This window comes from Grampus griseus (genome assembly GCF_964374135.1).
Source record: "Grampus griseus genome assembly, chromosome: 9".
Classification (NCBI taxonomy): Eukaryota; Metazoa; Chordata; class Mammalia; order Artiodactyla; family Delphinidae; genus Grampus; species Grampus griseus.
This window is the reverse complement of record NC_139003.1, coordinates 31,719,034-31,731,366: the sequence shown is the minus strand read 5'-3', so window position 1 is coordinate 31,731,366 and position 12,333 is coordinate 31,719,034. Positions and strand designations below refer to the sequence as shown.

General features: G+C 36.4%; 1 protein-coding gene across 1 annotated transcript in view; it reads right to left on the bottom strand.

Moving 5' to 3' along the window:
- Positions 1-12,333, bottom strand: part of CTTNBP2 (cortactin binding protein 2) — a gene marked incomplete at both ends in the record, with an annotated part of 154,124 nt that overhangs the window by 66,621 nt on the left and 75,170 nt on the right. Inside the window, 4 exon segments of the mRNA XM_082662319.1 lie at positions 5,435-5,534; positions 6,964-7,167; positions 8,677-8,695; positions 8,697-8,717. Of these exon segments, the coding sequence (XP_082518445.1) occupies positions 5,435-5,534; positions 6,964-7,167; positions 8,677-8,695; positions 8,697-8,717 (344 nt within the window).

The window sequence follows — 12,333 nt, the reverse complement described above, 5'->3', positions numbered from 1 at the left end:
AAGCAGACAAGATGAAAAGGCAGAGGGCTATGTACCAGATGAAGGAACAAGATAAAACACCAGAAAAACAACAAAATGAAGTGGAGATAGGCAACCTTCCAGAAAAAGAATTCAGAATAATGATAGCAAAACTGATCTAGTACCTCGGAAAAAGAATAGAGGCAAAGATCGAGAAGATGCAAAAAATGCTTAAAAAAGACCTAGAAGAATTAAAGAACAAACTAACAGAGATGAATGATACAATAACTGAAATGAAAACTACACTAGAAGGAATCAATAGCAGAATAACTGAGGCAGAAGAATGGATAAGTGACCTGGAAGACAGAATGGTGAAATTCACTGCTGTGGAACAGAATAAAGAAAAAAGAATGAAAAGAAATGAAGACCGCCTAAGAGACCTCTAGGACAACATTAAACGCAACAACATTCACATTATAGGGGTCCCAGAAGGAGAAGAGAGTGGGAAAGGACCAGAGAAGATATCTGAAGAGACTATAGTTGAAAACCTCCCTAACATGGGAAAGCAAATAGCCACCCAAGTCCAGGAAATGCAGAGAGTCCCATACAGGATAAACCCAAGGAGGAACACGCCGAGACACATAGTAATCAAATTGGCAAAAATTAAAGACAAAGAAAAATTATTAAAAGCACCAAGGGAAAAATGACAAAAAACATACAAGGGAACTCCCATAACGTTAACAGCTGATTTCTCAGCAGAAACTCTACAAGCCAGAATGGAGTGGCATGATATACTTAAAGTGATGAAAGGGAAGAAACTACAACCACGATTACTCTACCCGGCAAGGATCTCATTCAGATTCGATGGAGAAATCAAAAGCTTTACAGGCAAGCAAAAGCTAAGAGAATTCAGCACCACCAACCAGCTCTACAACAAATGCTAAAGGAACTTCTCTAAGTGGGAAACACAAGAGAAGAAGAGGACCTACAAAAACAAACCCAGAACAATTAAAAAAATGGTCATAGGAACATACATATCGATAATTACCTGAAACATGAAAGGATTAAATGCTCCAACCAAAAGACACAGGCTTGCTGAATGGATACAAAAAGAAGACCCATATATATGCTGTCTACAAGAGATCTACTTCAGACCTAGGGACACATACAGACTGAAAGTGACGGGATGGAAAAAGATATTCCAGGCAAATGGAAATCAAAAGAAAGCTGGAGTAGCTATACTCATATCAGATAAAATAGACTATAAAATAAAGAATGTTATAAGAGACAAGGAAGGACACTACATAATGATCAAGGGATCAATCCAAGAAGAAAATATAACAATTATAAATATATATACACCCAACATAGCAGCACCTCAATACATAAGGCAACTGCTAAAAGCTATAAAAGAGGAAATCAACAGTAACACAATAATAGTGGGGGACTTTAACACCTCACTTACACCAATGGACAGATAATCCAAAATGAAAATAAATGAGAAAACAGACGCTTTAAATGACACAACAGACCACATAGATTTAATTGATATTTATAGAACATTCCATCCAAAAACAGCAGATTACACTTTCTTCTTCAAGTGCGCACGGAACATTCTCCAGGATAGATCACATCCTAGGTCACAAAGCAAGCCTCAGTAAATTTAAGAAAATTGAAATCATATCAAGCATCTTTTCTGACCACAACGCTATGAGATTAGAAATTAATTACAGGGGAAAAAACGTAAAAAACACAAACACATGGAGGCTAAACAATACGCTACTAAATAACCAAGAGATCACTGAAGAAATCAAAGAGGAAATCAGAAAATACCTAGAGACAAATGACAATGAAAACACGACGATTGAAAACCCATGGATGCAGCAAAAGCAGTTCTAAGAGGGAAGTTTATAGCTATACAAGCCTACCTCAAGAAACAAGAAAAATCTCAAATAAACAATCTAACCTTACACCTGAAGGAACTAGAGAAAGAAGAACAAACAAAACCCATAGTTAGCAGAAGGAAAGAAATCATAAAGATCAGAGCAGAAATAAATGAAATAGAAACAAAGAAAACAATAGCAAAGATCAATAAAACTAAAAGCTGGTTCTTTGAGAAGATAAACAAAATTGATAAACCATTAGTCAGACTCATCAAGAAAAAGAAGAAGAGGACTCAAATCAATAAAATCAGAAATGAAAACGGAGAAGTTACAACAGACATGGCAGAAATATAAAGCATCCCAAGAGACTACTACAAGCAACTGTATGCCAATAAAATGGACAACCTGGAAAAATGGACAAATTCTTCGAAAGGTATAACCTTCCAAGACTGAATCAGGAAGAAACAGAAAATATGAACAGACCAATCACAAGCAATGAAACTGAAACTGTGATTAAAAATCTTCCAACAAACAAAAGTCCAGGACAAGATGGCTTCACAGGTGAATTCTATCAAACATTTAGAGAAGAGCTAACACCCATCCTTCTCAGACTCTTCCAAAAACCTGCAGAGGAAGGAACACTCCCAAACTCATTCTATGAGGCCACCATCACCCTGATACCAAAACCAGACAAAGATACTAAAAAAAAAGAAAATTACAGACCAATATCACTGATGAATATAGATGCAAGAATCCTCAACAAAATACTAGAAAACAGCATCCAACAACACATTAATAGGATCACACACCATGATCAAGTGGGATTTATCCCAGGGATGCAAGGATTCTTCAATATATGCAAATCAATCAATGTGATACACCATATTAACAAATTGAAGAACAAAAATCACATGATCATCTCAAGAGATGCAGAAAAAGCTTCTGACAAAATTCAACACCCATTTATGATAAAAACTCTCCAGAGGGGCTTCCCTGGTGGCGCAGTGGTTGGGGGTCTGCCTGCCAACGCAGGGGACATGGGTTCGTGCCCCGGTCCACATGCAGCGGAGCGGCTGGGCCCGTGAGCCGTGGACACTGAGCCTGCACGTTCGGGGCCTGTGCTCCGCAAGGGGAGAGCCCACAACAGTGAGGGGCCCGCATACCGCAAAAAAAAAAAAAAAAAAAAAAAAAAACTCTCCAGAAAGTGGGCATAGAGGGAACCTACCTCAAGGTTCCAACCAGGTTGATTCTTTATAGGAACCAACATATAAAGGTCATATATGACAAACCCACAGCAAACATCATTCTCAATGGTGAAAAACTGAAACCAATTCCTCTAAGATCAGGAACAAGACAAGGCTGTCCACTCTCACTACCATTATTCAACATAGTTTTGGAAGTCCTAGTCACAGCAATCAGAGAAGAAAATGAAATAAAAGGAATACAAATTGGAAAAGAAGAAGTAAAACTGTCACTGTTTGCAGATGACATGATACTATACATAGAGAATCCTAAAAATGCCACCAGAAAACTACTAGAGCTAATTAATGAATTTGGTAAAGTTGCAGGATACAAAATTAATGCACAGAAATCTCTTGCATTCCTATACACTAATGATGAAAAATCTGAAAGAGAAATTAAGGAAACACTCCCATTTACCACTGCAACAGAAAGAAAAAAATACCTAGCAATAAACCTACCTAGGGAGACAAAAGATCTGTGTGCAGAAAATTATAAGACACTGATGGAAGAAATTAAAGATGATACCAACAGATGGAGAGATATACCATGTTCTTGGATTGAAAGAATCAATACTGTGAAAATGACTCTACTACCCAAAGTAATCTACACATTCAATACAATCCCTATCAAATTTCAATGGCATTTTTTACTGCACTAGAACAAATAATCTTAAAATTTGTATGGAGACACAAAAGACCCCAAATAGCCAAAGCAGTCTTGAGGGAGAAAAACAGAGCTAGAGGAAGCAGACTCCCTGACTTCAGACTATACTACAAAGCTACAGTAATCAAGACAATATGGTACTGGCACAAAAGCAGAAACATAGATCAATGGAACAAGATAGAAAGCCCAGAGATAAACCCACACACCTATGGACAACTAATCTATGACAAAGGAGGCCAAGACATACAATGGAGAAAAGACAGTCTCTTCAATAAGTGGTGCTGGGAAAACTGGACAGCTACATGTAAAAGAATGAAATTAGAACACTCTCTAACACCATACACAAAAATAAACTCAAAATGGATTAGAGACCTAATTGTAAGATCGGACACTATAAAACTCTTAGAGGAAAACACAGGAACACTCTTTGACATAAATCACAGCAAGGTCTTTTTTGATCCACCTCCTAGAGTAATGGAAATAAAAACAAAAATAAACAAATAGGACCTAATGAAACTTCAAAGCTTTTGCACAGCAAAGGAAACCATAAACAAGATGAAAAGACAACCCTCAGAATGGGAGAAAATATTTGCAAACGAATCAACGGAGAAAGGATTAATCTCCAAAATATATAAACAGCTCATACGGCTCAATATTAAAGAAACAAACAACCCAATCCAAAAATGGGCAGAAGACGTACACAGACATTTCTCCAAAGAAGACATACAGATGGTCAAGAAGCACATGATAAGCTGCTCAACATCACTAATTATTAGAGAAATGCAATTCAAAACTACAATGAGGTATCACCTCACACCAGGTTAGAATGGGCATCATCAGAAAATCTACAAACAACAAATGCTGGAGAGGGAGTGGAGAAAACGGAACCCTCTTGCACTGTTGGTGGGAATGTAAATTGATACAGCCACTATGGGGAACAGTATGGAGGTTCTTTAAAAAACTAAAAATAGAATTACCATATGATTCAGCAATCCCACTACTGGGCATATACCCAGAGAAAACCACAATTCAAAAAGACACATGCACCCCAATGTTCATTGCAGCACTGTTTACAATAACCAGGTTATGGAAGCAACCTAAATGCCCATCAACAGACAAATGGATAAAGAAGATGTGGTACATATCTACAATGGAATATTACTCAGCCATAAAAAGGAACGAAACTGAGTCATTTGTTGAGATGTGGATAGACCTAGAGACTGTCATACAGAGTGAAGTAAGTCAGAAAGAGAAAAACAAATATCGTATATTAACGCAGGTATGTGGAACATAGAAAAATGGTACAGATGAGCCGGATTGCAGGGCACAAGTTGAGACACAGATGTAGAGAACAAACGTATGGACACCAAGCAAGGAAAGCGGTGGGGGGATGGGGGTGGCGGTGGGATGAATTAGGAGATTTGCATTGACATGTATACACCTATGTGTATAAAATTGATAACTAATAAGAACCTGCTGTATAAAAAACAAACAACAACAAAAAAAAAAGAAGAGCAAATTTAGGATCCTACTTTGCATTTAAATTCTCAAATATGTTTAGTTGAATTTATTTGCCAATGGATCTTAAGCACTAGTTTACACATTCAGCCAGAACTAAAATATGTGTGCAAATTATAAAGAGGCTCTTTTCATAGGAAAAAAAAAAAAGAATTAAGAGCATCACTTACTTGAAATGTCCCTGAGCAGCTGCAGCACACAAGGGTGTGAAGCCATTTTTATCAGCAGCATTGACTTGGGCTTCTGCATTCAGCAGCAATCTCACACAGTCTATGGATTTTAATAGAAAGCCATTTTAATTCCCCACTTAGTCATGATGAACCAAATTCTGTACGAGCTGTAGACAAACACTAACCCCAAGGGACCTCTCTGATGCACAGCTCATCTGACAATTTTTTTCAGGGCCGCTGTGAGACTCCACAGACTATTATAAACGGAAAGCGGCCCCTTTCCCCCAGGATTGTAATACCCCAGAGTCACCAACTAAGACATGACTTCTTTCTCTTTTTTTTGGCGGGATGGGGGGGAGAGGAGCTGCTGATGAGTGAAAGGACTGTCATATGTCAGAAAATGTTTTATCAGATTTTCCCATCAGTCAATCCCCCAAAATATTATTACTGGATGGAGAACAAAATCCATTCGCCAAATTGATATACCATTCTTTGTATTTAAATAGTTAAATTCTTACTTTATGATGTTTAATTTAATCTTTAAAATGCTTTCATGTTGTGGTCATCTTATACTTAACTCCCTGAATGAAGATCAAGGAGAACCCACACAAAGTCATCAGACTCAGGCAAAAATAGCACCTAGACCTCACATTCCACATGTTATTAACTAGACTGAATTTCTTTAGAGAAAATTCCCACAGTACTTTGGAAGAAGTACTCCAAAATACTTTTAAAATAATGAGCTATCATCTTGTAGTTCACTAGAATCTTGCATGTAGTCCACTCGAACAGAGAGAAGCTCTGAAAACTTCCAAGGAAGCCACATTATGTGAATTATCCAAGGATCACATGGCTTACATATGCAATACTATTTGACTTTGTTCTTGCCATCGAATCATCTCTTTATCTGCACTACTGTATGTTTTAGTATATTTGACTCTAAGATTTGCTTTTCAAGGAACAAGATTAATTCCCCGACTTCATCGATATGTCGTTTATAATTGTACAACCTCTCCGTTCTCTTAAAAAAATCCAAATAACTATAAATTGTTCCAACTACAGAACAATTTCAGACCCATGACCTTTCCTAACTACTCAAACTTTCCCTCACTGCAGCATGTGCTAAAGCCCTAAGGCTTTGCTTTCACAGACACCAGCTATTTCTAACAAATTAGAGCTATTTTGTCCTGGCCAAAGCGATAACATATGGGGGGGCTTTATTTGAAAATGTCCTTTACAGTTACTAGACCCCAAATTTCTACAAACCGAATACATTTCATTGTGCATAAAACAGAGATAACTTTTTGCTATCTGCAGTAAAAGTTTAGATTATTACGGAACTGTCCAATTTGGATTTTTAAAATGCTTATAAAATCTTTAAATCATGTAAAAAAGTTATTTATTCTACCTGAAAGAGAAAATTTGAAACCTAAATTCACCTTTTGCTCACAACAGTGGTTACAGGTGCTTTTGATTCTGCATCCTTTTGCAAGAGGGTGATACAGTGAGGTGAGATGCCACCATCTTACCTGTATGTCCATCCTTAGCAGCAGAATACAAGGCAGAATGGCCATCTTCACAGGAGTAATTTATGTCCAGTCCTTCTTCATTAAGCAGCATTGATAATAAAGTGACATTTCCCTGGGCAGCAGCTTGCTGAAGAAGGGTGGGCCTGCCAGCCAGGGGGGCAGGACCACCACTCATTAGCAAAGGGGTTAGGGAGGGTGACCAGCCTGTGGGTTAAAGTGACCCTAGTTAGAGAGTAGGAGCAAGGTCAAGAGACAGATATTACCCACTCCTTTCTGAATTACACACACACAGACACAGGAACATGTACCCCTAGAGGATTACGTGGTTTCTAACATTATCAATCTGTTAATATTTACTTTAGCATAAATCTGTACTGTTATTTCAATCTTATATCTACTGTTAGTTAAATTAACATACATGGTGACAAATTATTTTTAGTCATCAGTCTTGCACAGATAAGTGTTAAAGGGGTGATTGGTTTCAGGAAACTAAGAAAGCTGTCTCGATCTGAAAGTTCAAACACCTCCTCAGGGTTTCAAAACAATTTGAATTTTAAAATTATGTACAGATTTCCTCAATTTTGGGTATCAACTGATAGATATCTTTAGATATAAGATATAGATAATTCTAAAAAATAGAAATTTTCCTTTTTCTACAATGTTTCCAAGGTACTTAATATAAATTTTACATAAACCACTGAGATGGACCAAATACTGTCAAGGAATCTATTTACATTCCTTGAATTCCCTTATTTGGGAAGAAAAATAATGGGCAGCCAACTTCTATTCAGTGTCAAGAGCTAACAGAAGCACAACATATACAGACTATACCAGCACAAATATTCAATACACAATTTTGAAGACTATGTCATCTGGCCATCTTCACATTTTGCACCAAAAACTTTTCATCAGCCACAAAACAGAACACTCTACCATAGAGTTTTAACAAAAGTCATTAAGAGTTATCATAGAGATTTCTCATCAGTATTTAGCAGCTTTAGAAGAGAATCTGTTAAGTGTGTGAAGTCGGTTGCATATAGCATGGAAAATTTTCTGAATTCTTCCTTGATCAAAAGGCTGTAAAAACAGTAAAGTAAAAATGTTTATTTAACATGATATATAGGTACTTAGTGTATTTTAGGCTTAAATACAATTAACTTTCAAAATAAGTCATTTTTATTTCTTCCTTATGGAGCCCCCAAAACCTGAAAGTTGGTGTGTATATGGGGCATATGTGCACATATTCACTCCTGGGGTACACTTTCTACCTCTGTCTGGTAACATTCTCTGTAGTAAGATACAATAGTGGAGCTTTTATATTCCCTGCACCTTGGTAACAGGATAATATTCTAAGTACATGGGTGTTATATTAATATGTAATAAACTCATAATTGAATCTTGAATTATTGGCCTTAAATTATTTCACTAAGTATTAAAAAAAGTGCATATCAAAGTATTTCTCAGTATTTTAAAGATTCTTTGGGGAAAAAAAGCAGTTTCTACAAATGAAACTGCTTATTAAAAACTGGATATTATATCTTCAGAATCAATTATTTGGGTCTCTGAGTAATTTATTGCTTTTACCCTATTAGACTGCAATAACATAAAATTCATTGCTCACAAAATTAAATATTTATCTAAACTTTACGATATTTTCCCATTGATATTCATTAGCTCTTCTTACAAAAGTAAGATTTTTTACTTCATACTTACAAGAAGGCTCCTCTCTGATAACATTTTACCTTTTGTATTTTCTTAAAAACAAAGAAACAAGCCCACAAAAATTAAATCAGTACTTATTAGAAATAGATGATAAACAGAGAAATTATAAACACCAAGGTATGAAACCTTGACTGCAAAGCAAACACAAAAGCAATTCAAACGCATTGGCACTGTGGTCCTCTGTGGAATGGGAGGGACTGTGGCTCATGCTCAGTCAGTCTGTCTATCTGTCTCTCTCCCTTTCCTCCCTCCCGACCTTGACCCCAGTCCCCTTTCTGTCTCTCCCTCTGTCTCTCTCAATCTCTCTACCTCACGCCAGGGGTCTCAGTTCTTGACACCCTTTTAAGAATATCAACTGGTATATATTAAATGGTTTCCTATTCTTTTGGGTTTTGTTTTCATTTTTCTTTTTTTAATACAATTCTAGACTTTGGGGGACAATTAAAATATAAATACATTTTAACTTTTTTAATGGAAATAGTCCATTATGGAGATAATTTCCTGGGAAACTCCATTTCTAATGTTAAGCTATCTTAAGACAAAATATTTTATTCAAAAATTTTCTCAATCTCTAGACCACTCAAGAGTCTTACAGTTCTGTTATACAAAACTCCAGAAGAATATATATCAATTTTATTTTCTTATTTTAAATACACTTAATAATCTTTTAAAAGTGAAAAAAAAATGCTTTATAAATACCAAGTATTCTTAAAGTTTAACTACATTTTTTAATCTCCACTATCATTTCAATTTTCTCCAGCACAGGCAAGCTTAAGTTATTATAATAAATCCTGCTATAAAGATGGGAAAAATAAAACTTCACCATGAGACTTTACTGTTCATTTGAAATTCCGGACAATGATAAAAGTGATAATATTTAGTTGACTGGTTAAGTAATGGTTAAGTAATGATAGAACAGACCTGCAGTCATACAGCTACTTTAATGATGTTAGGAAAAGGTCATTCAGCTTTGCAGTATCATGTGCAAACATTAGTAAAAGTGAGCATCTGGCAGAACGTGCAGTGATGAAGGGAACAGACAGAACATGCAATGGCAGAGGAGTGAAGAACAGCTTCTGGCATCAGCTTCAGAGTGCGGAGAAGGTTAATCTCATTCATAGCTCAGATCAATCTCATTTTCTGACTTAGCCTTTAAGCCAATTAAACATGGAGGATAATTTTTTAAATATATGTTTACCTAAGGAAAAAAATCTGAACCAAATTAAATAAAATGTATCAAATAATAATTTTTTAAAAAAACAGAAACAACACTTGCAAGGGTATGGAAACTCAGTTGCCTGGGGTGATTTCTGGTTTAGGCTTCTGTTCACCTAACAATTAAAATGTGTTCATTTGACAAGGTCAGCAGCAGCAAGAAATTCTAATTTGTTTATAATTTTAAAGGTTATTTAAAAATTTAACATTTGGCTATAAAACTGCTAATCGAGTTAGAGTAATTTACAACACAATTCATTAAAGTGGTATCTTTCGTCATTGCAATTCTCCTCAGTGCTTTCATTTAACCATAATTGTTTATCATACATATAAGCTGACATAGAAACAGATTTTTAGAGTTTGAAAGATCATGGGATCTAGATTTCCAAAGAGGGAGAGGTAGTGAGATGCTATTTGAAAAATTCAACAGGCAATTTTAATACATCTTTTTGGTTTGGAACTATTATTACTTTTTTGGTTCAGTGCTTTCATTTTTAGATGGAAAAACTAATAGCTCAGAGAGAATTTGCTCTGTAGGGTAATACATAGCAAGGAGCAGAAATGGACTAACGTTGCATTTTTATACTCAGTCCAGTGCTTTTTTCATCACCGACATTGGAAAACACATCAACCAGGTATTTGATAGACATGCTCTGTCCCCATGTCCTGCTCTTAGCAATCACAATGACATTAGTGGCTATTTACAAGATGCATACCCTTCACTGAGCCTATGTTTTGGCGAGGCACATGCTCACCCAGGCACAGGTAGGTTAGGAAGGAGGATGGGGGGTGCTTCCTAGTTGCAGTGGGCACAGCAGCAAAAATAGGGGCATCTAAATGGAAAACAGGTGAAATCCTATATCTCATTTGGAAAGTTTAGGTTGACCTACATCCACGGTTGAATTATACACCCCAACTATGTAACTGCAGTAACATTTCTATCCCTCAATAGAATGGATGTTCAGTAAATTCTTGCTGATGGCTAACAACTTCCACTGCCTCCATTTTCTCCTAATAAACTATATCTTATAATCAAACGACAAAAAAGCTTGTTACCGCACCAAACGCAATCCTGCAGTTCTAAGAATATTTTGGCCAAACTGCAAAATCAGAGAACAGAAAATGAGGAACCAGTTTCACGGATCTTCAGTGACTGCTATTTCTTTGGTTCCACTATTTATCCTCTTTTGTTCTCTAGACACAAGCAAAGGTGTTTTTTCAGAGGAGTTATAGTTCCTTTATCCAAAATCCCATTGTATCCTAGGCAGAGCATTTTAGTGAATAAATAATGGACTAGGAATTCTCTGACTTTAAAGGTTAACTCAATATCCTGCTGTCAAAAGTTCTTCAGTCACGGATCCTGATTTTAAAGCTTTTCCATGGGAAACAAAGGGCATTTGGAGCTGAACTCTGGAACACAGTAATGACCAAGGCAACTACTGGCAAATCACTGGGGTATAAAGCAAAGATGGCTTTGTATTTTTTAAAAAACTGGCAAAATTCATATATCCCAGGAAGTGTTTTCTGTTTTATAGTCTATGCATTTATGTCAACAGCACTGCCATGTCCCCAAACATTTTTGGAACTTGTGTTTTGCAACTACCTTAAGTCCTTACAGCACATTCTCTGATGCTCCTTGAATGGTAGCAAAAATTCCTCCTTCGAGGGTGGATTTAACTTGTGGCAAACAGCTAACATCATTTTAGGCCATGAGAAAGGCCATCCAGCTCAGTAATACCATTTTAGATTAAAAAAAATATGGAATGCTCAATGCCTGGAAAGACATCCCAAAGCAATACCAGAGTCAATTCTAAAGGAAATTTTCAAAATGCTTTAAGCAACAGTAAATTGAAGCAGTAATAGCCCCTCTTTTTGTTCATCACTCATGCTGCTCTAAGCTCAATACCATGCTTTTTGTATGTTATGATATTAAATCCTCCTAACAGCCACCCTCCCCAATATGAGCAGCATAAGCTCCATGTTAAGGATGAGAAAAGTTGCTCAGTTCAAGAAAAATCCCCCAAAACATACAGCTGTCAATGGCAGAGCCTAGATTCCAAGGCAGATCTGACTGACATCAAAGTCCATGCTGTTTCCAATTCCCAATTTTGCCCCTTAAAATATGAATCTAGCCTCTCAAAGAGCTTAATTTCAAGGAGACAGCTTATAATTGGATAAATAAGTCCCATTATAATGCTCTCATTACCTGATAAAATTAGCAAGTACAGTACTACCTGTTTTTCTTATTCCCATGCTTCTCCCTAAATTTTAAATATAACACAGCTCAGATCGTCCTTTAATTCTTAAAGTTCTCTCTCATTAGAACCAACAGTCTCTACTAACCACTAAGATCCTGGGGTAGAAGAGACCCTGCAAAGTTTCAACAGAACTATGACACCGTAACATTATTTTAGAGCCACATTTACTCAGTGA